Source organism: Chelonia mydas, chromosome 23 (assembly GCF_015237465.2).
Source record: "Chelonia mydas isolate rCheMyd1 chromosome 23, rCheMyd1.pri.v2, whole genome shotgun sequence".
In the NCBI taxonomy this organism is placed as follows: domain Eukaryota; kingdom Metazoa; phylum Chordata; order Testudines; family Cheloniidae; genus Chelonia; species Chelonia mydas.
This window is the reverse complement of record NC_051263.2, coordinates 9,250,124-9,274,620: the sequence shown is the minus strand read 5'-3', so window position 1 is coordinate 9,274,620 and position 24,497 is coordinate 9,250,124. Positions and strand designations below refer to the sequence as shown.

Genomic DNA, 24,497 nt, shown 5'->3' with positions numbered 1-24,497 from the left:
GTTACAGAGAATCCACCATTTACACTAGTTTAAACCTGCAGGTGACCCATGCCCCACTATGCTGCCCCCTCAGCTGGCCAAAGTTGCCCCTCCTATGACTTCTCCTTTTCTACACTGATACCAACGAGTTAAGTGTTCCATGCCAGACATGGCTAGTTACCAACCCTACACCTTGTACCTGAAAGTTCAAACAAAACGTCCCCATCCATTGTCCTGTCATCTCATCCTTATCTTATGAGAGATGGGTGCATTCCTCTGAAGGAGGTGTTGTTTATGTATCTAGTTACCTGAGAACTCTGGGTGTTCCTGTACCATACTCCTCAGTCAGGAACATGCTTACTAGGTTAGCTAATACCTGGGGTGTTGCTATTCTGCCAAGGCCAGGCCTACTGTGGTTCACAGCCTCTGGTTCACACTGCTAGTTATGCCTACGGCTCCAGCAAGGACTACACCTCTCTTTCCAAGCTCTCTTTGTACGTGAGTTTTTCCGTTTCCTGCATCATTCTTGTCCTTTTCTGCACACGGGACCCAGGTGTAGCTGCACCATTGATTTTGATAACAGCATGAGCATATTCACCATCCCATTCCCCATGTCCATCCAGGACCAGGTTTGCTTTTTGCCTGCCGATTGAGCTGCCTGCAGAGATGCCCGGGCTCCCACCCTGCACTGTATGGGTAGTGTAAGGAGCAGGAGAAGTGGATTGCCAGAAAATAGTGTCTATTTCTCGACAGTTCCCCACCTTAGTTAGACAGGACTTCCTTTTGCAAAAACAAAACCTCAGATGACTAGAGATCTTCACATCCTGCCACTGTCATTTATAGACCCTGCCCCACAGGCAAAGGCTGGGCTGCACCTCAGCTAGCAGGAAGCGTACGCAGCTGGTGCTGGTCCTGAATGCTTGGCGGAGGCCTGGGAAGGCAGTGAGTTGGCTCTGCCCAGAGAGGGGCTGGTGGTGCTCTGCAGGAGCTGCTGCTGAACAATCCCTCGTTGCTGTGAGTTGGCTAATGCTGGAGAGCTGATTGCGCCAGTGGCTGCAGGCCGGTGTGTGGGCATCCAGAGAACCAACAACACCAGAGGTGTGACCCTCGAGAACCCCAGGTAAGCAGGTTCCCATAGCCCCATCCACGTGGCTTCCCAAGTCCATTGTATAGGGTATATGTCTGCTACTGAATATCTGTCTGTCTGTCTATCCGTCCCCATACACCCCATCTATCTATCTATCTATCTATCTATCTATCCCCATACACCTCCTCTCTGTCTCCCCTACATATTGGGTGAGTGATATATGTCACTTTGGGTCACTGCAAATCCCGCTGCCCTCTGGGCTGAATTTTCTGTTTCTAGCCCTGCGGAGGCACAAGATTGTAATGGACCTTCGAGCCAGGACATTTTATATAATGTGTCCAGGACTAGGGTTGGGAGAGTTTGGAGGGAAATCACACTTTTGTGGTGGGGGGAAGGGGATTTGAGAGAAAACAGCTGCTGGAAGCCTCTTGGGAGGTTGGAAAGTCTGAGTAAGTCCCAGGGAGATGGACTGGGGGCAGGTGACGTGGTGATAAGCCTGTGATGTATTGTAAAGGTGTTCAGTGTATTTATTTCACATTGATACCACCTCCACATACATGTATGTATGTGTCTGTCATGTACACTCACACATATACACCCACACATAGCCATGCAAACATGTACACACACATACACGTGTACTCAAACACTCATATACAGCCGTATGATGTGTGTGTCTGTCTGTGTATGGCCCCGAATGCTTTAGTTAGTAACATAATGTGCAGGACCATGTAACGCTTTCAGGGTTGCCAGATTTCTACTGCATTAATAGCCCAAAGTTATTTAAATACTAGCCCCAAAGTAGCCCAATACATTTACTGAAACAAAGGTGTTTATTTATTTATTTATTTATTTATTAACCCATTGGTCTGTACATCAAATAACAAAGGAAAGCTTTCGTTAGATACCCAGTACAGATTTAATTTAAAAAAAAAAAAGCTACAAGCCCCAGCTGGCGTTCATCCAGATTAGCAACAAAGCTGTGTGAAAACAATCACATTCAAAATCAAAACCCCAAGGGGAATTTTGACAGGAAGGTCACTCCACCAGCTGGCCCCCACCTCAAACATATTAAATTCCCCTTGACAGTCAGATCGCTACACACCCAGCCCAGATGAGACCCCATACAAAAACCGTGACAGCCAGTGACCCCCCACTAAAATCCTTCCACCCAAAGTCCCCTACATCCTAGGGAAACCCAGAACTGCAATATAAGCTCTGTCACCCAGACTCCACCTTTTTGCCCCCCAAGTAAACAACCTGATGCCCAGAGCTTCCTGCCACCCAGTAAAAACCCAGAGCCCCCCAAGAGACACCCTGCCACCTAGACTCCCCCTCGCCCAGCCCTGTCATGTGCAGCCCCAGAGGGGCAGCTCTGGCTCCTCCCCCTGCCTTAGATCCAGCCGGGCTGCTGCTATCACCGAGGCCAGAGGGCTCCTCCTTGCCCAATCCCGGAGCCTGCAGGATGCTGCTGGGCTCCAGCAGCTCAGGCCAGGCTCTGCAGCAGGCACTCCCACCAGGCAGGCTGCAGCTGTGTGAGCAGGGAGCAGGACAGTGGGGGAGGCAGAGGGTGGCCCCACCAGTCTGGCCCCACTTATCTTATCTCCACTACCTTATGCCTTGATCATGCAGGAAAGACCCTTCTGCCCTGGGGGCTGGCCTAGGTGGGGCTGTGCTCTCTTGTCCAGCAACCTGTGTGTCCCCTCTGCAGAAGAGTGGGTGGGCTGTGATCCTCCCCAGCCCCTCAGGTCAGGATTCCCCTGCTGCTGGGACGCAGTTATTAATTATTGTTAGGGATGTTGTGTAATGAAGGAACCTCGTGGTGTTTTCCTCTGCGACTTACTGTTTCAGCGGCCGTGCCATGATAGACCCTGTGCCCCAGATCCCCCCCAGCTCTTCGGGGAGCTGCGTGTTTGTGAAAACAAGCTACACGGCCCGCGGAAGCGTCGGGGTGCTGAGCTACGAGTCCAATGCCTTCACCCTGGCCATCATGTTCTCCAACCCCTTCGACCGCTTCCTCTACAGCTCTGAGTTTGCCATCCAACTCTTTGCTGGCAGGAAGCAATTCTACAGCATGGAGCACCTCTTCCACTATATGTTCAGTGACGGCCCTCCCTATAAGTGCAAGTCCTACAGGAAAGTGAAGCTCGAGGTCCAGGATGGCCAGCTGGAGGTGACCAACGAGGAGATGCAGGTGAAGGCCACCATGTCCAGCCAGGATAAGTCATTAAAGTGCAGATTGAGCAAAATGATCCCTGCCCACCCTAGTCGGCCAATCCAGGCGGCCCAAGGAAATCCCCAGTGTGACGGACAAGGAGGCTGCTGGTGGGAAATAGTGACTCTCTTTCTCCCAGCTTGAGTAGGCAGCGATGTGCTAGCTCTGCTCGAGTTAGTGCACTAAGAATGGCCAGAGCGGCGTGCGTGGTGGGAAGAGCTAGACACCCAAGTGCACTCGCACCTGAGTCCCTGACCCCCGTGCCACAGTGTCCACACTGCTATTTTAGTGCACTCGTGCATGGCTGTCTACCCAGGCTGGGCGGTATCCAGGCATCCAGGGTTTTGTCATCATTTCATAAAAAAACTTTTGTTTCTTGCTTATTTTTTAACCTCAGAAATAACAGGTGTTGGCCTATGAAGACCTGAAGCTTCAGCATTTATCATGGTGATAAAACTCCCAGAAAGCTTTGCAAAAAGTAATGCTAAAAAAGATAACATAGAATTATTAGCAAATAAGAGCTAAACTTCTTGCAAGTGGAAATATGTTTAAGAACGTGACCTTTTGGTATAGCTGTATAAGGTGGTTTTTAATTGCATGTGTGCTTGCTAGGTAAAATATAACTGGCTAAGCAACTTAAAATAAAAGTTATAAATTGTAATGGAAAACAAAAGAAAGGGATAAGTAGATAAGATCATAACATAAGAATATAAGAACGGCCAGACTGGATCTGCCCAATGGTCCATCTAGCCCAGTGCAAGATGCTTCAGAGGGAATGAACAGAACAGGGCAATTTCGAGTGATCCACCCCTGTTGTCCAGTCCCAGCTTCTGGCCGTCAGAGGTTTAGGGATACCCGGAGCATGGGGTTGTGTCCTTGACCATCTTGACTAGTAGCTGTGATGTGTTCCCCCCAGGGTGCAACCTGGAACTGGGGCACCACTGAACCCGCCTGACCCACAAGCCTGGGCTCCCTTATACTGGCCTGCTGAGACAGGCCCTCAAGCCCCATCCAGCACACACACAGGTAGGGACACACCCTGCTGCAGCAACATACAAACGCTGAGATCAGCCCTGAATGGGAAGGCTTAAGCTAAGGAACTGCCCAGCACTCAAGTGAACACCCCCCAACATTATACCATCCTGCGCTGCACAGGGACCTGTACAGCGTACGCTCATGAAATTCGTCCCTCCTTCAATGTGGAGAGGAATATACACAGCTTTCTGCCCCCTGGTTATGATTTCCACACGCTGGTTTTAGACAAAACAAAATAAGTGTATTAACTACAAAAGATAGATTTTAAGTTATTATAAGGGATAGCAAAGAGATCAAAGCAGATTACCTAGCAAATACACAAAAATACAGTCTAAGCTTAATATACTACGGAGATGGGATATGAGTAGCAAATTCTCACCCTAACTGTTGATTTAGGCAATTTGTAGAGATTCTTGAGGGCAAGCTGCACTTGTTTGCAGCTTAAAACCACAGGTATTTCTCTCAAAGGCCAAAAATGTCTCTAGCCTGTGTCCAACAGTTCTCCCGCAGTTCAGTCCTTGTTTCTCAGGTGTTTTCAAGCATCTCCTTTGGGCAGGAGTCAATGAAGAACCACGATGATGTCATTCCTCCATCTTAAATAGCTTTTGCATATCGTGGGAACCCTTTGTCTCCCAGTTTTGTTCACATGCCAGTCAGTGGAAAAACACTGGTATGGATGGAGTCCAGTACCAGGTGACCTTGTCATGTCAAAGTAGCCATGAGTCAGAGGCTGTTTGTAGCATCCTCAGGAAGGCTCCCAGTGGGAGATTAGCTTCTTTTAAGACCTGTTCTTGCTAATAGCCCTTTCCAGCCAGCCATCTAGATTGATTGCATTCTGTCTAGTGGGCATTCCCCAGGTGTAAACATATTTGTAATAGATGCATAGACAATATTCCTAACGTTAGATACCACAATGATACATGCATACAAATATTATAATCATATTCAGTGAACTATAACTTTTCCAATTATATCTTACAGGACCTATCTTGCATAAAATACATTATAGTTATGCCATAATCATATCATAACAATATTACTATTAAGAATAGGGGGTGTAATGCCACACTAGCCATTTGTCCTCCATGAACGTATGTATTTCTTTCTTTAACCCCATTATAATTTTGTCCAGGACAACATCGCCTGCCAACGAGTTTCGCAGGTTGTGTGTATGTTGTGTGAAGAAGTATTTCCTTTTCTTTATTTTAAACCTGCTGCCTATTAATTTCATTGGGTGACCCCCTAGTTCTTGTGTTAGGAAAAAGATAACCTTTCCCTAGTTGATAAATAACACTTCCCTATTTGCTTTCTCTGCACCATTCATGATTTTATAGACCTCTATCATACCCCAGTGGTGGTCTGTACCCTGTATTCACCACTTTCACACTGTTGTAATAATCTTTGTACAAAATTTGAAAACTCATAACTCGCTGGTCAATACTGTCCTCAAGGGTGAACATGCTATTGGGGGAGGCTAGCCCCCAGCCCCTCCCATTCTGCCCGAGGCCCCACCCTTCTGCCCCCCTCCTCCGCTGGAGCCTGGAGCACACACCCCCAACCCTCCAATGCAACCCCAGGCCCAGTGCGCCAGGCAGGCGGCTTGGCTGGAGCATTCCCAGCCCCAGTGCTGGGCGGACGGGCAGTGTGACCAGAGCACCTCCAGCCCTGGAGCGCTGGGCGGGCAGTCCGGTCCCAGCGCCGGGAAGACGGGTGGCATGGTGCGGCGAGGCCTCAGCCTGGGGGTGTTGTGTGCACCGTGGCACCCAGCCTGCCACAGAAGGGAACAGCAGGCAGGAGGGAGCTTGGGGGTGAAGCATGGGCGAGACCACTCCAGCCTGTTTGGGGAGGCACAGCCTTCCCCTGCCTATGATACCTGCCGCCCATGATTGTCCTGATAAAATGTGTGTAGCAACATTGTATGTAAAGTTATAAGATTCCATTGCAGGGTGTTAGTAAGAAATATTCCAAGTCTGGGGAGCAGCCAAAAAAATCTACATCTTAAAAAGAAATATCTTGGCGTTTCCATCCACACAGCCTCTTTATCTCCTGAACCTCAGCTGGAGATGCTTCTCAAAGTAGGGAAAGGACAATAAGAAGGAAGGGCAGATGCCCCAAATCATTCTTCCCTTTCTCTCTGCCCATGGCATCCGTGACACCTGGAGAACAAAGGGAGCAGCACTGGAGCAGGGGAGGGATCTTGACTGAAAGTTCAGCCAGGAGAACAGCTGGAACGTGTGGTGACAGAGAGCTTGCTTTGAATTCATTCGAGTTTGTTAAGTTAGGCATTAGGTGCATTTTACTCTTATTTTTCTTTTAACCAATTCTGACTTGTGTCCCATTACTTGTTTTCACTTAAAGTCTATCCTTTTGTAGTTAATAAACTTGTTTTATTGTTTTTTTTCTAAACCAGTGTGTTTGCATTGAAGGGTTTGGGGAAACTCCATTTGGGATAACAGGATTGGTGCATATCATTTTCTTTTAATAAATGCCGGACTTCCTATGAGCTTGTATTGTCCAGGAGGGTGCGGGGCAGTAGAAGATGCACATATCTGGGGAAAGTCTGGGACTGGGAGTTTCCTGGTGTCCCTCTGCAGTGTAATTCATGAGCGGCTGGCTGCAGCACTCACACAATAGCAGTGTAAAAGGCACCGCAGGTTAGAGAGGTGAGGGGACACAGCAGTTCATCAGTCCAGAGTGTAGCCTGGGTATGTCACAATCCCCCATAGTTGTCTCTTTTCTTTTTAATCTTTCCTTGCACTGAAGCTGTTCCTTACCCCTAATCATTTTTGTTGCCCTTTTCTGAACCTTTTCCATTTCCAACATATGTTTTCCGAGATGGGACGACCACATCCGCACACAGTATTCAAGATATGGGCTTAGCATGGATTTATATAGAGGCAACATGATATTTTCTGTCTTATTATCTGTCCCTTTCCTAACGATTCCCAACATTCTGTTCGCTTTTTTGACGGCTGCTGCACACTGAGCAGATGTTTTTAGAGAACCATCCAGAAGGACTCCAAGATCTCTTTTTTGAGTGGTAACAGCTAATTTACACCCCATCTGTTGTTTTTTTTTTTGTATATGTGGGATTATGCTTTCCAATGTGCATTACTTTTCACTTATCAACACTGAATTATGTTTGCCATTTTGTTGCCTAGTCACCCAGTTTTGTGAGATTCCTTTGTAACTCTTTTCAAAGAGTAATCTTTTCTCTCTTGAGTAATTTAGTATCATCTGCAATCTTTGCCATTTCACTTTTACCCCTTTCTCTAGGTCAGGGGTTCTCAAACTTCATTTCACCGTGACCCCCTTCTGACAACAAAAATTACTACATGACCCCAGGAGGGGGGACCAAAGCCTGAACCCATCTGAGCCCTGCCACCCCTGGTGGGGGGCCAAAGCCCAAGCCCCGCCGCCCAGGTTGGAGGCAGGCCCAAAGCCAAGACTGAGCCCACTGCCCCACATGGGGGGGCCGAAGCCCAAGGGCTTTAGCCGCAGGCGGGGGGGTTTATAACCTGAGCCCCGCCATGCAATGTGTATGATAATCAAGGTGGGCCATTTCTAGCACAAATCCAGGTTTTCTCCCCCTCCCCCCACCTTGCTGCTTTATAAAAATAGAAGAAAAATGCTGCTTGAGAAATAGTTGGAATTTGCTTAGAGGCAATTTACTTCAGCACTTTCTGAGAGAACACTGGTTTGACATAAACTCCCCAGCCAGCTGTAGATGCTACAACAGTCTGTGTGGACGACACTGATCAATCTAAAATCCTCTGCCGAGTGCCCTCATGAGACAGGGATTGTGCATTGTGCACTGTCCTCCACATTTTTAGGGTCTGCCCCAATTAGTTGCAGTTTCCACAGCTTGTGACCTTGAACCAACAGTCGTTTGCATTGTGAGACTGTTTGATACACGGGAGGCACTGTCTCTGAGTGTTCGCCATGTTGTGCTTTCTTCTTAAGCCCCTTCTTTATTTGTTGTACATGATGCTGTTGCTGCTTCCTGGCATCTTTAGTCGCTGCCTCTATTGATGCATCAATTTCCAGTGCACATTTTAGGGTCAAATCCGCCTCAGTCAATAATCATTCTTGGGTTGCTTCATTTTCTTTAGGATTGTCCTGGAGTTGCCAGGAGTTAAAGATTAATCATTAATTAAAGATTATGTCATGTGATGAAAGCTCCAGGAATACGTCCAGTCAAAATTGGCAACCCTACGGTCTCTTAATGCATCACTTAAACCTTCTCCACACTTGCAATGCTCTGTTAATTTCCTTGGCCCAGCTATAAATTCAGGAATGATTTCATTTTCTTTTTGACACCATGTATAAAAGCGGAAATTCTCCGCAACTCCCAGTGGCTTTGGGGAGATGTGACTTGAGAGAATTTCCAGAATTTCAATGAATGTTTTGTCCGCTGGTTCAATGGGGGGCTATCAGTCTATGCAACAGGTTTGAGCTTTTAATCCCTGTTTTGCTCAGTATAACAACCACCATGTTCTCATCACTGATCCTGTCATAAATATCAAGGGAAGGGTAACCACCTTTCTGTATACAGTGCTATAAAATCCCTCCTGGCCAGAGGCAAAATCCTTTTACCTGTAAAGAGTTAAGAAGCTCAGGTAACCTGGCTGGCACCTGACCCAAAATGACCAATGAGGGGACAAGATACTTTCAAATCTGGAGGGGGGGGAAAGGTTTTTGTCTGTCTGTGTGATACCTTTGCCGGGAACAGATCAAGGATGCAAGCCCTCCAACTTCTGTAAAGTTAGTAAGTAATCTAGCTATAAAATGCATTAGGTTTTCTTTGTTTTGGCTTGTGAAATTCGCTGTGCTGGAGGAAATGTGTATTCCTGTTTTTGTGTCTTTTTGTAACTTAAGGTTTTTCCTAGAGGGATTCTCTGTTTTGAATCTGACTGCCTGTAAGATTATCTTCCATTCTGATCTTACAGAGTTGTTCTCTTATCCTTTTTTGTTCTTCTAATAAAGTTCTGTTTTTTAAGAATCTGATTGGGGTTTTGGGGGTCTTAAAAATCAAAGGCTGGTCTGTGCTCATCTTGTTTATTCTTAAGCCTCCCCAGGAAAGGGGGTGTAAGGGCTTGGGGGGATATTTTTGGGAAATAGGAACTCCAAGTGGTCCTTTCCCTGATTGTTAAATCACTTGGTGGTGGCAGCATACTGTTCAAGGACAAGGCGAAATTTGTGCTTTGGGGAAGTTTTTAACCTAAGCTGGTAAAAATAAGTTAGGAGGTCTTTCATGCGGGTCCCCACATCTGTACCCTAGAGTTCAGAGTGGGGAGGGAACCCTGACAGATCCCATGAGCCATTCTACACACTTCTAGCCTCTCTAGTTGGGTGGGCTTGGCCTCTGCTGAGCTCGGAGTTGAGCTCATTTTCCCCAAACAGCCTTGTTTTCCCCTAGCTGAGCAGGTCCCTCAGAGTCCAAGGGCTGCAGGCTGCAGTTTCACTCCCAGAGGCGTATGTACTTGCCCTGTTTTCCTGGGTTGGGATCCCATCCTCATCATCAATTCTCGTGTCTTTTGCTCTTTAGTGCAAGGGAACGACACAGGTATGGTAGGTCCCAAGTAACTGGGTTTACTAATTATATGCAACAGGCCACGCCTGTCACATACACCCTGCTGCTCCGGTTGGGTTCTGGATACACAGTGAATGCCAGGGCAGTGCTCACCCTATTCTTGTACAGTTCAGCTAGCCTATTAAACCCCTTTGCTAATATGCTTCACCGGAACACTTTTCACACCTTGTGAAAGCTGAGGAGCTCTGACTGTGTGCTAGATTCCTGGCCAAATGGGGCTCTCCACAGCAGGAATGGACGGGAGCAGGATACCGAATGGAGATGTCATTGCACAGGGCTGTCCTGGACCTCTAATTAGCACACATGGTATGTGGGCATTCATGACTCTGGTCCGCTCAGACGTGCTTTGGGAGAGGCTCAGCCAGTGCTCACTGATGATCTGCTCGATAATTTTTTTCCCTCAGAGCCACTGCAATCTTCCGAGATGGTAAGGGGCAAAGACATCGAAGAGATTCTTAGAGGTGTGACGCATTCCAGATGTGTGGGAGTCGAGATAACCAACAAAACTGCAGTGAACCTCCGCTCCCCCAGGTTTGGAGTTTGTCCATTACACCTGTTTCTAACGGGCTCTTTCAGATGCTTTCAATATAAATGAAGAGAGAACTGAGTTCCCTTCTGTACCTGCTGCACTGGGCACCCGCTCTCATGACTGCAGCCCCCCCGTGCTTTCATTTCAACCTCATTTTCATGGGGTGCGTTCTACCCAATGCTGAATACTGAGCTTCAAGCTGGGAATCTCTCTGGGCCCATGCACTGGTGGGACAGCTCTGTTAGCAGGACTCTCCGTGCCTTTCCCTCGCCCAGAGCAGAGTAAATGAGAGCAAGTGCTAGGATGCCCTGAATGCTGAAGAGAAAAGCGCTCTCCAGTCCAAGTGTCTCTAGATTCTTCCAAGCAGTCAGGCAACGAGGAGGCTGGGGGACAGGTGTGGTGACCCGGCCCGGCGAGGCTTTGCTAACTGTGAGGGGAGGCAGAGCTAAATCTAGATCAGGGGGATCATTTTATCTTTTCAGAACCTTATAAGGGAAAACCCCAAAATTGTACCAGGAGTATAAATAATACAGAACATGACCAAAGACTTACTATTTATACTAATAGGTTACCAACTCACTAACCTTTGTGAGCTTGTACACACTGTGCAGTTAGTACCAAATGCATTGTTATTAACAAGAACAAAAGAGATTACTGAATAATATACCGTGTCCCTTCAGAGAAGAATCAGCTTGTCCTCTCCTTGCTATAAATCCAGCTCCATGCTTGCCGTCCTGTTCTTTGCTTCTCTTTAGCTCAAAGTGCTCCTGACTTTCGATGTTCCTGGGCTGTACCTCTTCTCACCAAGTTTATCCACAAGCTAGTTTATCCCTCACCTAGTGGACCCTCACTTGTCCATTAGGCCCCTTTGACCTGTATTCTGTCAATAGATGTTCAGACAGTCATTCTCTCTGTTCCTGTACTTTAGGGCAGTGGTACTCAGACTTTCCAGACTACTGTACCCATTTCAGGAATCTGCTGTGTCTTGTGTACCCCCAAGTTTCACCTCACTTGAAAATAGAGTGACCATATTTCCCTATGCTGAATATGGGACACCTGGTAAAATTGCTCATATTCAAGTGAGTTCAATGGCAATCAATCAATCAGAATTATGCAGTACGAATGTGCAAAATAACATTAAGTTGAGTGAGCATCTGTAAAAAAGAAATACTGCATTATTATAACATTAATAATTGGTCAAAATTAAAATTATATACTTACAATTACTAGAGTGGTTACTACTCTGTGGTTACTACTCTGATTTTTATTTTGGGGGGGTAGGGGCTTGCGGGGCTCAAGCCAGCTCCACATGTCAGGATCTGGGGAGGCAGTGCCACCTCCACCCCCTGATTCACCTCAGCAGGCCACCCAGCCCGTCTTGGTTGCAAGGGGGAGGTGCAACCAAAAATTGTAACTCAAAGGTGGAGGGGTCAGCTTGAAAAGTTTGAAAACAGCTCAGGGTGAAGGGAGGGGGCAGCTAGGGGCAGGGGGTAGGGAGTGTGTAGCTGGGGCTGTGCGTGGGAAGGAGGTAAGTCAGGGTGCAGGGGGAGGGGTACCTAGGGGCTGTGTGCCAGGAGAGCTTCCCTGACATCCCTGAACTATAAGGTGGATAGAAAGCTGGCTAGATCGTTGGGCTCAACGGGTAGTGATTAATGGCTCCATGTCGAGTTGGCAGCCAGTATCAAGCAGAGTGCCCCAAGGCCGGTTTTGTTCAATATCTTCATTAATGATCTGGAGGATGGTGTGGACTGCACCCTCAGCAAGTTTGCAGATGACACAAAACTGGGAGGAGTGGTAGATATGCTGGAGGGTAGGGATAGGATACAGAGGGACCTAGACAAATTGGAGGATTGGGCCAAAAGAAATCTGATGAGGTTCAACAAAGACAAATCCAGAGTCCTGCACTTAGGACAGAAGAATCCCATGCACCGCTACAGACTAGGGACTGAATGGCTCGGCAGCAGTCCCGCAGAAAAGGACCTAGGGGTTACAGTGGATGAGAAGCTGGATATGAGTCAACAGTGTGCCCTTGTTGCCAAGAAGGTTAACGGCATTTTGGGCTGTATAAGTAGGGGCATTGCCAGCAGATTGAGGGACATGATCGTTCCCCTCTATTCGACATTGGTGAGGCCTCATCTGGAGTACTATGTCCAGTTTTGGGCCCCACACTACAAGAATGATGTGGAAAAATTGGAAAGAGTCCAGCGGAGGGCAACAAAAATGATTAGGGGACTGGAACACATGACTTATGAGGAGAGGCTGAGGGAACTGGGATTGTTTAGTCTGCAGAAGAGAAGAACGGGGGGAGGGGGGATTTCATAGCAGCCTTCAACTACCTGAAAGGGGGTTCCAAAGAGGATGGATCTAGTCTGTTCTCAGTGGTAGCAGGTGACAGGACAAGGAGTAATGGTCTCAAGTTGCAGTGGGGGAGGTTTAGGTTGGATATTAGGAAAAACTTTTTCACCAGGAGGGTGGTAAAGCACTGGAATGCGTAACCTAGGGAGATGGTGGAATCGCCTTCCTTTGAGGTTTTTAAGGCCCGGCTTGACAAAGCCCTGGCTGGGATGATTTAGTTGGGGATTGGTCCTGCTTTGAACAGGGGGTTGGACTAGATGACCTCCTGAGGTCCCTTCAAACCTTGATATTCTATGATTCTGTGTTCCCTCAGGGCTCTGCCAGCCATGGAGCCGGGTCCCCCACCCCTGCAGCTCTTACCAGCTGCGTAAGCAAAGTGGGCTGGGAGCTGTGGAGCAGCTTCAACCACCTGCCCCAGCAGCAGAGTAGAGAACACCACGGCTGCCTGCTTCATGGCACTAGCCAGAGGAGCAGCTGCCCTGCACACACAGCCTGGATCCCGCTTCCGACTTTGGGTGGGAGAGGGAAGGAGCCGTGGCAGGTGTGGAACTGTCCCCTGGACTGCTCTGCACTTGCACTGCAGTTTGGGGGGACAACACCCCCGGTACCCACCCAACTCTGCCCATGGGCTCAGGAGGCATCTCCCACAGGGGGAACACCCTGGCTCTCAGCTTCAGTCCTACCACTCATGGCTTGGGGGGGGGCACCAGGGATCGGGCTTTCAGTCCCGTGGCGCCTGCCTTCAGCTCCGGGATCCAGGCTTCAGTGATGGGGAGGGGATGCCAGGGCTTCAGCTGGGGGGCGATGGGGGCAGTACTGGGGATGGGGATTCAGCCCAGGTGGAGAGAAGGGGCAGCAGGTCTTCAGCCCCATTGCTCCTGCCTTCAGCCCTGCAGCGGGCACCAGGGATGGAGGATTCAGCCTGGGGAAGGGGGTGCCAGGGTTTCAGCGGGTGTGTGTGTGTTGTGGGGGGCACCAGGGAAAGGGTTTCAGCTGGGGCGGGGAGGGCAGGGCTTCAGCAGGGGGTGGCACCAGGGAAGGGGCTTCAGGTGGTGGGCACCGGGGCTTCAGCCCTGTGGCAGGCGCTGGAGATCAGGGCTTCAGCCCCGTGGCTCCCGGCTTCTGTCCCGCAGCAGGCGCCGGGATTAGGGCTTCGTCCTGCGGGGGTGTCAGGGCTTCATCCTGGGGGGGCAGGGGCAGAGCTTCAGCAGGGAGTGGCACCCGGGAAGTGGCTTCAGCCGGGGGGCACCAGGGCTTCAGCCCTGTGGCAGGCGCCGGGGATCAGGGCTTCAGCCCCGCGGCTTCCGTCCTGTGGGGGTTACCAGTGTTCAGGGCTTCAGCCCCACGAGGGGGAAGGGGCTCCAGGGGTTGGGGTTTCTTCCTCACGGCTTGAAAGGGCTGGCAGACCTCCGTTGAGAGACCCTTCTTTAGGTTTCACACAGGGAGGGGTGATACACACCCCTACCCACGCACATACACACACATCCTTCCCCCTCTATCACATAGGGATGCCTCTCCTCCTGCCTGGCGTTGTGTCTTCCCGCCTCTGCACCCGGCCTGAAGACACCACGTGCTCACTGCATGCCCGCACTCACCCGCCAGCCAACCGCAAACAGGAGGCGCCTGGGGCTGTGCGGACTGCTGACTAACCAGTCGGGGGAGCAGAAAAGACGGGACAATTTGCCTGTTTTTTTTTTTAAAAAAGGCGGGACATTTGCAAAAGGGCTTAAATAAGGGACTGTCCTGTTAAAAACGGGATGGATGGTCACCCTACTTAAAAACTACTTGCTTACAAAATCAGACATGAAAATTCAAAAGTGTCCCAGCACACTATTACTGAAACATTGCTGACTTTCTCCTTTTTACCATATAATTATAAAATAAATCAATTGGAATATAAATATTGTACTTACATTTTAGTGTATAGAGCAGTATAAACAAGTCATTGTCAGTATGAAATTTTAGTTTGTACTGACTTCACTAGTGCTTTTTATGTAGCCTGTTGTAAAACTAGGTAAATAGCTAGATGTACCCCCTGGAAGACCTCTGCGTACCCCCAGGGATACACGTACCCTTGGTTGAGAACCACTGCTTTATGGCCTTTGTGGGGTGGGCCTCTCATTCACTGTTTTCAGGATCTGGTTTAATCTCACACAACTTTTTCATCAATTCCCTTTTCCATGAATTAATTTCCTTTCAGTGTTTTTCCCCTTGATACTCACTCTCTGGTACGTCTATAGATTTTATTTCCCTCTACTTCCCTCCTCTAATAGAACCTGCTCACGTACCTAAGCCCTTTTCCCCCTTCTTCTCCTGACCTAAGACCATTTCCCCCTGCTTTTCCGGACCTAAGACCTTTCCTATTTACCTTCTTTCCTCCTCCTCCTCCTCACTTCCCTGTCCCCGCCTTCTATTCTCCTGTTCTTCTTTTATTTTGTCACCTTCCCACCTATCCTAATTCTGGTTCATCCGCTAGCTCACTATCTCAATTATTCTCCTTCTCCAACAGCTTTTTCCAACTGCCCTTTCGGGTGGATCCCAAACCCTGTGCTCCCAGCCCCACAGCGGCCCTTTCCCCCAAGCCAGCGGTTCATTATGCCCTCCCTCCACCCACCCCCACATCAGTTTTGACTTCTGGGAGTTCCAGTGAGTCTTAACCCTCCTGTCCCGTTTCCCAGGCTCGATGCTGCCGGGAGGGAGAGGAGAGGGGTTGGGCAGACTGGCCCATTGCTTATAGCAGGGGAAGGGGAGCAGAGTTGCCCTGATCTGCTGAGCTCTTTCCATTCCCTCCTCCCCTGCCATGAGCAATGTGTCCATCTGCCCATCCCCCCACCCAAAAATGCCTCTCAGCTCCTGAGGGGTGGATGGATATTGGCAGCAATCCTGATTGGCTGCCCTTCTCCAGGAGGCAGGGCAGTGTGGAAGGGAGCCAATCAGAGGCAATGTCCCCTGAGCCAGAGACTCCAGGGAACCTATATATAAGAACCTATTTAGAATAGAATGGAATAAAATAGCATGAGCGTTTCACATCATCATCAGATGGGTGCCCACAGGGGCCAAACCCACCTTGCTGCTAGGGAATTGCCAGACGTGGAAACACTGAAAGAATGACTGTTGGGGGCTTTTTCTTTGGCTTTTTGGTCATGTTTCCCAGCTTTTGTCTCCATCCTAGGGGCTAGTGCTGTGTCTATGTGCCTTGCCCAATAGTAAAAATACAAAGAAACCACAGAGCAGCTGAGTCCTTGATAACTCTGTTTCGTGACTCTGTTAGCCAGCTTTACAGACCCAGCTACCCACAAACTACTGCGCTGACTAGTTTTGGGTGACTTCTAAAACACCAAACACAGTGAGTGCCACATTTGTAAACAAATGAAAGCTGAGATTCCTGCCGCTGAGCTTTAAGAGAAACACCCAGATTCATAAACCTGGTGATAAAATTGTGAGAGCTGGCAACACTGTCAATGCTGCAGTCAGGTGACTAAACGCCGTCTCTGCTTTGTTAACTCATGGTTGATTCTAATAACCCCCTGCTGAGGACTGTCACAAACAGAATTCTTGTCTCCCTACAGCTTTTTCTGTTACAGCGGTCACACCTGCATCCCCCCTGCGCCAGCCATCAGCCCTGGCTGCAAGGAGACCTGTGTGTTTGTGAAGAGGAACTTCAGTGCCTGGGGAGTTGCAGGGGTTCTCGCGTATGAGTGGGACGGGTTCTCATTTATCGTCATGTTCTTGAACCCCTTTGACAACAACCTGAACCGCCTCCAGTATGCACTGGAAATCCGTGAGGGCAGAATGAGCTGCAGGGAATTGGAGAGTCTGTACCACAGCATGCGTGGCCACAGGCCTCTGTCCAGCACCTATCAAAAGGAACAACTTGGGAGAAACACAGCTGCCCTTGTTGTTACCTTACATAGCTTTCAGATTTCTGCCACTATGTCCAATCACAGCAAAGCTGCCCTTAGATTAGTAATTGAAGAGAGAGGTTCTCCTCCCTGCTACACTCCACTGCCACCTTGCTCCCAGCAGCCATCTTCTCTGGTCCCCCGCTTCTCTCAGAAGCTGACCAAGTAACACGCCTGAAAATGGTGTTCCTGTCTCAGAAATCCCAAACGAGAGGGAGACACCACCCTGCCTTGGAATGCTCTTCATGCAGAATCCAGGACCCGCAGAGGGCAAATTTTCAGTGGATCCCCCCCTCCTGCCCCCCCCCCCCCGTCTTTTCTCTTCAGATTATTATTTAATTTTGTCCAAGGGAAACAAATCAACCTGTATAGCTGTTCCTGAACAAAACAAATAATGGGCTCGGGACCACAGAAAGAAGCTCACCAGAGAACCCATGGGAAATAATCACTGCTCGGTCCCATGTGCCAAGAACCTGAGTAATAACAAAAAGAAAAGGAGTACTTGTGGCACCTTAGAGACTAACCAATTTATTTGAGCATGAGCTTTCGTGAGCTACAACTCACTTCATCGGATCACGAAAGCTCATGCTCAAATAAATTGGTTAGTCTCTAAGGTGCCACAAGTACTCCTTTTCTTTTTGCGAATACAGACTAACGCGGCTGTTACTCTGAAACCAGTAATAACAAAGCTCAGCAGCAGAACCATTCCAAAGCCAGCTGACAAGTAGTAAAGATGACTGGTGGGAACACAAGAGGGCCTGATTTTGCATTTGGGCCTGATCTGACCTCTTTTAGCCACATTAGATGAAATCCCCCTTGTGCACAGAGTCAATATTAGTCCCATGAACCCCACCGAAGCTTCCAAAATTTGATTTATTTGGGGTTGGTCCTGCTTTGAGCAGGGAGTTGGACTAGATGACCTCCTGAAGTCTCTTCCAACCCTGAGATTCTATGATTCTATGAAATATAACCTATGTGGTATTTTGGCCTCTGAGGAGTGGGCTTCACCTGCTGAGTGACTAGATCCTCAGCATCACAATTCCAGGGGCCCAGCACCCACAGATGGAGCTAGATTTCCAAATGTGCTCAGCACCCAACATGCTCCCAGCTGTTCTCACAAACTGGCCCTGACTGTGGGTTCTGGGCTTCTCTGGTCATTCTGGGCACGCTCTGCAAGTGAGTCCCAATGGGGGCCCTTGCATAGCAAGGTGCTGCTGAGGTTGAGTCAAGGGGCCAGAGCCGAGCCCCGTTGTCGGCAGTCTGGTCATAGACACATGCAGGAAAATTCCTATTCCCCACAGCTGCTCCAAGTGTCCTATTCCCGGGAGCTGGAGCCATGCGTTTGCATATGTCAATATAGGAGGGGTCAGGCCTGTGGGAGGGTTTTGTAGCACCAGTTGCCAGCCCTGGATCTGGGACTACGCAGCCCTGTTCTGGAGCTGATGGGGAACATAAGAACGGCTATACTGGGTAAGATGAAAAGTCCATCTAGAGCAGTATCCTCTCTTCTGACAGTGGCCAATGCCAGGTGCCCCAGAGGGAATGAACAGAACAGGGAATCGTCATGTGATCCATTACTTCAGCGTTGTGTGAAAAAAAACTTCCTTTGTTTGTTTTAAACCTGCAAGGCACCATCCCCACAGCCTGAGACTTACACCAGCTAAACCCCCACAATGCACCATCCTCACACACTGAGACTTACACCAGCTAAACCCCCGCAACGCACCATCTCCACAGCCTGACACCTGCACCAGCTAAATCCCGGCAATGCACCATCCCCACAGCCTGAGACCTGCACCAGCTAAATCCCCTCAACGCACCATCCCCACAGCCTGAGACCTGCACCAGCTAAATCCCCGCAACGCACCATCCCCACAGCCTGAGACCTGCACCAGCTAAACCCCCTCAATGCACCATCCCCACAGCCTGAGACCTGCACCAGCTAAACCCCCTCAACGCACCATCCCCACAGCCTGAGACCTGCACCAGCTAAACCCCCTCAATGCACCATCCCCACAGCCTGAGACCTGCACCAGCTAAATCCCCTCAACGCACCATCCCCACAGCCTGAGACCTGCACCAGCTAAACCCCCTCAATGCACCATCCCCACAGCCTGAGACCTACATCAGCTAACGCCCCACAAGGCACCATACGGACAGCCTAAGACAGGCACCAGCTAAACCCCTGCAATGCATCATCCAGATAGCCTGAGACCTACACCAGCTAGAGGGACAGAACCACATTGGAAATAGCAGCAGTGATGGGGTTAAAGAAGGGCAAAGGTTGCTATTTCTGCTTTCTGTAGTAATGTTGGTTGGCCCCTGCCCTTTCTCCCCACATCACCTCTCATGTCTACAGGAAGACGCTAAGTCCCTGGGTGCATGGACTGTACCCTTGTGTCTGTCCCAGACAAAGGCACGTATATTCTGGGTGCTGTGAAATCTAATAAAACTTCATAATACTAAAAACTGTCCTGAGGAGAGTCACATCTAAACAAAGACCAGAACTAATTGTTTTGTTCACATAAATACAGAGGGTCCGGGTCACCACTGATATCAATTGGCCATAGCTCCATTGTAGTCAAAGGGCCAGATCCCCAGCTGCAGTAAACTGGTCCTGCTCCATTGGAGTCAATGGGCCAATTTACGTCAGTTGGAGGTCTGGCCCAGAGATCAGCCCAAGCCTGTTGCCGCGGACTCCATGGACTGTCTGAGTTTCTCACCTGCAGCTGGACTCTCACTTCAGCCCAGCTCTACTCAAACACACAAAGAGCAATCACACTGGGAAGGCTACTGACTTTTCTACTATCTCCTCTTTATGGCAGAGGCTTAAGGTAATAAGCTCACAGAAATCTTATACCCCCAGCAGCAAGATGTTCCACCGGGAAGCTGACACATCTCCAAATGCTGCTTGTGGCAGAGTGGGCTGTATCTGTATCCAATGACAAGCTCCCTTTTGTATTTGGTGGTGAACACAACTTGCCCAAGGCAACCTATTGTGTTGTGTTAATCTTTGTCCCCTGACCTGAGCTCAGGTGGCCATTTATATCTTAGAAAGTGTTAAGATGTTTGCTCAATGAGCGTAAATGAAATTAAAGCAATAAACACTAGCAGGAGTCAGCGAAGAAACATAACAATTGTTTTAAAATAAGGTTTTACAGCGGGCCTGATGGCTAGTATGTAGCTAGCAGTAGTAATAGCTAGCACAAGGCCACGTTATGCCAAGTTTAGTAAGTAACGTTGGTTTAGCAGATTTAACAATACATAGCTTGTGATAGACTGTCTAGACCAGGGGTGATCAATTATTTTTTGTCAAGGTCCACATTTCTTGGTCAAGGTATAGTCAAGGTCCAGTCTCCAGAGAAAATACAAAAATAATAATAATGATAATAAGAAAATAAAAAGATTTTGGGGTCCATTCAAAAGTGTCTGGTGGTCCAGATTTGGCCCGCAGTAATCCTATTGACTACCCTGGTCTAGACCACAGAGGCTTTATTTAGTCAGCCTTCATCAACCACATTGTACAGAAAACTAGCTGTCTGTGTGACTGCGTACAAGAATAACTGTAACCCCATACAGGCAGCAGGAATGACGCGTGTGGCTTAGAGGCCAAGACTTAATTGAATATGGTCTCAGAAATAGGTGGGTGTAAGGAATAGGGGCATAAAAAGGAAACAAACCTCAGCTTCTGGGGCAACCTCAGAGTGTAGGACGATGACAACTTTAATGCCTATTTCACCTTAAGGCGAACCCGCAACCCTGTGGATTGGTTAGTACACATCTGCTGTTGTTCTTCTGGTGTTTTTCTAGTGTAAGCAGAGTCTGTGCCCTTTGCCAGTTGGCATAAAGGGGTTTTTGGGGTTACACTGCCATGGTGTTACGAGGTTTACAGGGTCAGTGTGTTTAGTTTTGTCTGGGGAAAGGACCTGGTATGTAATCTCACAGCTAGGTTGAACTGAGCCCTGGGCTGACATCTCACAGTGTGCCTGGTGTGGGAGAGGCAGCGGGAGGTGGCTGGATCCCTATAGACATGCTCCAGAGAGCCACTGTTGAGAGGAAGTGTAACATGGAGCCAAAGGAAGGGCAGGAGGTGGAGCTGAGTGTATCTGAACCGAGAGCTCCCACACTGCCTGGGGAGGGGACAGAGTTGTGATAGTGACAGACCAAAGCATGGCTAAGATGAGACTCTGCGATGATGTAGTGACCCCGAGCAGGAACGGCAGAAGGTCCCTAAAAGCAGCGCCCAAACCCCTGTGCCGCCCCTTCTCCCTAGGCTCCCTTCCCCACACCACCCCTTCACCTGATGCCCCACCCTCGTGCCACTCCTCTCAGAGGCCCTGCCTCTATGCTGCCCCTTCCCCCTGATTCCCCACCCTCGCGCTACCCCTTACCATGAGGCTCGTCTGTGACATTGCACTCCATATGATTTTATGAAAATATGCTAATGAGTGTGAATATAATGTAACTGGAATATGCTTCATGCAAAAGGTCTCTTGTGACATATCATTACAAAGCTTATAATCTACTGCGTGTGTTCATCCTATTTGTATGAATGTATCATTCTTGTATCTGAAACTAGGAATATAAAATATAAGTCTGAGGTCCTATTATAGTTATGCAAAGTTTGGGCCATTAATTGTGGTTTAGAATCTTGATGACGCCTATCAACTAGGACAATTGACTGTAGATGGCTCTGTTTACTTTTAAGTCTTCCTGTGAGTCAGGCCGGGAAGAATGAAGGCTTGGGGTCTCACAGAACATGTGACCATGTCACCTGGTACTGGAATCCATCTTAAACCTGATGCTTTTCCATTTAGAAGGAGGGGTGGGGACCCAAAGAGACAAAAGATTCCTGCCTTGTGCCAAAGGCATATAAGGCGGTGGAACAGAACAAAGGGGGCTGCAGTCATGAAAAATCCCCTAGCTACCACCTGAGCTGGAACAAGGACTGTACCAGGGGAAAGGATTGGGCCCAGATTAGAGAGGAGTCTAGTCTGTGAAAGCTTATTGGAACATCACTGAGGGTGAGATTTATCTGTAATCAGTTTCTTACTGTATTAGGCTTAGACTTACATGTTTTTGTTTTATTTTGCTTCCTAATTTACTTTGTTCTGTCTGTTATTACTTGGAACCACTTAAATCCTACTTTTTATATTTAAATAAAATCACTTTTACTTATTAATTAACCCGGAGCAAGTAATTAATTCCTGGGGGATCAAACAGCTGTGCATATCTCTCTATCAATATTATAGATGGTGGACACTTTATGAGTTTACCTGTATAAGCTTTATACAGAGTAAAACGGATTTATTTGGGGTTTGGATCCCATTGGGAGCTGGGTGTCCAGGTGCTAGAGACAGGAGCACTTGCTAAGCTGTTTTCAGTTAAGTCTGCAGCTTTTGCAGGATGTGGTTCAGACCTGGGTCTCTGTTTGCAGCAGGCTAGCATGTCTGGCTCAACAAGGCAGGCTTCTGGAGGCCCAAACTGACAAAAAAAAAAAAAAAAGGGCTCAGAGATAGTCTCAGGACATCAGGTGGCAGTCCCAACGGGGTCTCTGTGACCCAACCCGTCACACCATCCTCCACTCATTCCTCTCCAACCCTTCCCCCACCCCGGACCCTTATGGCCAGTAAAAAGTGCAAGGCCCCTGACCACCCCTGTTCTGGTGCCCCTGACCCCGAGACCCTCCAGCACCACCCATGCCAGCTTTCCGGCTTCTCAGGGATCTTCCCCTCCCTGCTACATTGGACCAGGACATGGTGGGTACTGCAGCTGCTGAGCTCTGGGTTACCCCTGTGCAGTGCAGCCCCCATGGTGCAGAAGTGCAGGTGACCCCAGCCCTGTGTTCTGACAGGCAGAATGTCCAACAGCTGTTTCCTCGCAGCAACACCCAGCATGCCCAGATGTATTCAGGCCTCTGGTTTCAGTCTCCACGGTGCGTTGCACATGTGAGCCACAGTGCTTGCAGCTGTATGCACATTTTAAGCACAGTGCAGTTTGCCCCAGATCCTTGTCTGAGGAGCCCCCCTAAACCAAGTGGCATTGTGACCTGGCACATGGAGGTTTCAGTGCCACTCAGGATGGACCCATCCAGCTTACTCTGCTACCCAGCGGGGGCTAAGAGTACTGTGGACTCAGCGGGCTGATGTGTGGGGCCCAGTGGCTGAAGCAGGGGTGGCTCCATAGGGGCTGGTGGTGACTGGGATCTCCCTGGCTCACACCATACATGTGCATACCACGGGAGCCATTTATAGGGGCACCCCTGATCTGAGCAAAGCAGCCTCTGTGTCCAAGAGAGAATAAAATGAAAGTGAAAGAGGTTTGTCACAGTTACGGGAATCCAGTTATGCTGCTGGGAAAATGTTTTGTCATCCTTGAAAATCTATCACTTCATTGCAATCTGTGTCAGCAGGGTCTGAGTGAGCTCTCCCCTGCTATCTAGTGATGAGCTGGGGGAATCCTTTGGGAACAGACTGGTTTTGCATAAACACGCCCACTCTTCGCACCGCCCAGAGCGGCTGACAGCCAGGTGGGCAGATCTGGTTGTGATCCCGTTTTCATGAATGTGCTGCCATCTACTGCTATCAGACAGGATAACAGGGCCCTTTCTGTGTCCCCCAGTTACAGTCCCAGAAACCTTTGCAGTGCACCCCCAGATACAACTCTTTCCCCCCTGCTGTTCTTCCCTTCCTGTTAAATCTCACAATCCTTCTGCGTTTGGTGCAGACTGGTGCTGGTGGCTGTGAATGAGACAACACCCAATTTATATTGCACCAGACGGATAAACGTCTCTGGTCTGGCAGGAAACTAACTTTTCATCTCTGCTGGGGCTCAATCCCTTCTTGATACAAATGCTCAGAAGATAATTCCAGTATATAGACATAACTCCTTACATAGTAGCTGCACATATATTTTACGATGATATTCACAACCAGCGTGACATCAGCCTTCCTTTAATACCTGACACAACACTCTTTGGTGAACCAGCATGTACACAATTTTACCAGGTGGCATTGAGGGGAGCAGGCAACTCATCTCCTCTGTGGATTGGCATGGAGGGACATCTGTGACACACACTCCCCACTGGGTTACAGGGGCACCTGGGAAGCAACAGGAGGACTGAAAGGGAACAAGAACTGAGTGGCTGGGAAGAGCCTCTTTGGCACGTGGCTCCAGGACAAGGTCAGGAAAGGCAAATTATGTTCACACAGACAACTACTTAGTTTAGTGATGGCATCGGGATGTACCCACCCACCCAAGCCTTAAAAGGAGGGAGATGAGGAGTTAAAAGGAAAGACTTGTGTATTTGCACATTACCCAAAATGCTGTGGGTCATGGCTTCTACCCTCCAAAAAACCCACACGTCCTCCAATTCTATCCCACTCGCTCTCCGGCACAAACCCTTAATGGGGCCCACAGAAGCTCAGACACACAGATCTGCCCACCTGGCTGTCAGCCGCTCCGGCCGGTGGGGAAGCTACTCTGCCTTAACAGTGCTCAGGGGCCCCTGTGACAGGTTTGCACCAGCTAGCGAGTTGGATGGCATTGCAGGGTGTGTTGCTGTTTGGTCTCTGTTAGAGAGGGCAGCGAGAGCCAGAGGGCAGCCCCTTTGGGACTGAGTTGTTCAACTGATATTCAGGGCTTTGCAGGGCATTTCTGTTAGGATGAAAATCTGTGAGACGATTCAGGGAGATTCTCAGTGTCATCCTGGTTTCCCTGAGCACCTCAGAGTCTAACAGCAGCAGGCAGCTTCCTCACTGTGCAATCCCCGAGTCTACCCCTCCAGCGAGCTCTGTGCCCAA

General features: G+C 49.0%; 1 protein-coding gene across 3 annotated transcripts; it reads left to right on the top strand.

Moving 5' to 3' along the window:
- The first annotated feature begins 626 nt into the window (after positions 1-626).
- On the top strand, positions 627-20,356 carry LOC114021308. Of its 3 annotated transcripts, XM_027830091.3 has the most exons (4): positions 677-1,099; positions 10,110-10,215; positions 10,314-10,440; positions 16,363-20,356. In XM_027830091.3, exons 2-4 carry the CDS (start codon positions 10,122-10,124, stop codon positions 16,862-16,864), a joined length of 723 nt encoding a protein of 240 aa, XP_027685892.2. In that variant the 5' UTR covers positions 677-1,099; positions 10,110-10,121; the 3' UTR covers positions 16,865-20,356. The 3 variants fall into 3 exon arrangements, 1 of the variants encoding a protein (XP_027685892.2); XR_005223158.2 differs by lacking the exon at positions 10,110-10,215 and having other exon boundaries at positions 627-1,099; XR_006287264.1 differs by lacking the exons at positions 677-1,099; positions 10,110-10,215 and adding an exon at positions 9,594-9,605 and having other exon boundaries at positions 10,316-10,440.
- Positions 20,357-24,497: the final 4,141 nt, after the last annotated feature.

What these genes read in the sequence shown, in the direction of transcription:
- LOC114021308 (XM_027830091.3), top strand. Translation starts at nt 10,122, where the DNA reads ATGGGGCTCTCCACAGCAGGAATGGACGGGAGCAGGATACCGAATGGA. An exon ending in ACCTCTAATTAGCACACATG is followed by an intron (nt 10,216 to 10,313) that starts GTATGTGGGCAT and finishes TTTTTCCCTCAG; the next exon opens with AGCCACTGCAATCTTCCGAG. An exon ending in GTGAACCTCCGCTCCCCCAG is followed by an intron (nt 10,441 to 16,362) that starts GTTTGGAGTTTG and finishes GTCTCCCTACAG; the next exon opens with CTTTTTCTGTTACAGCGGTC.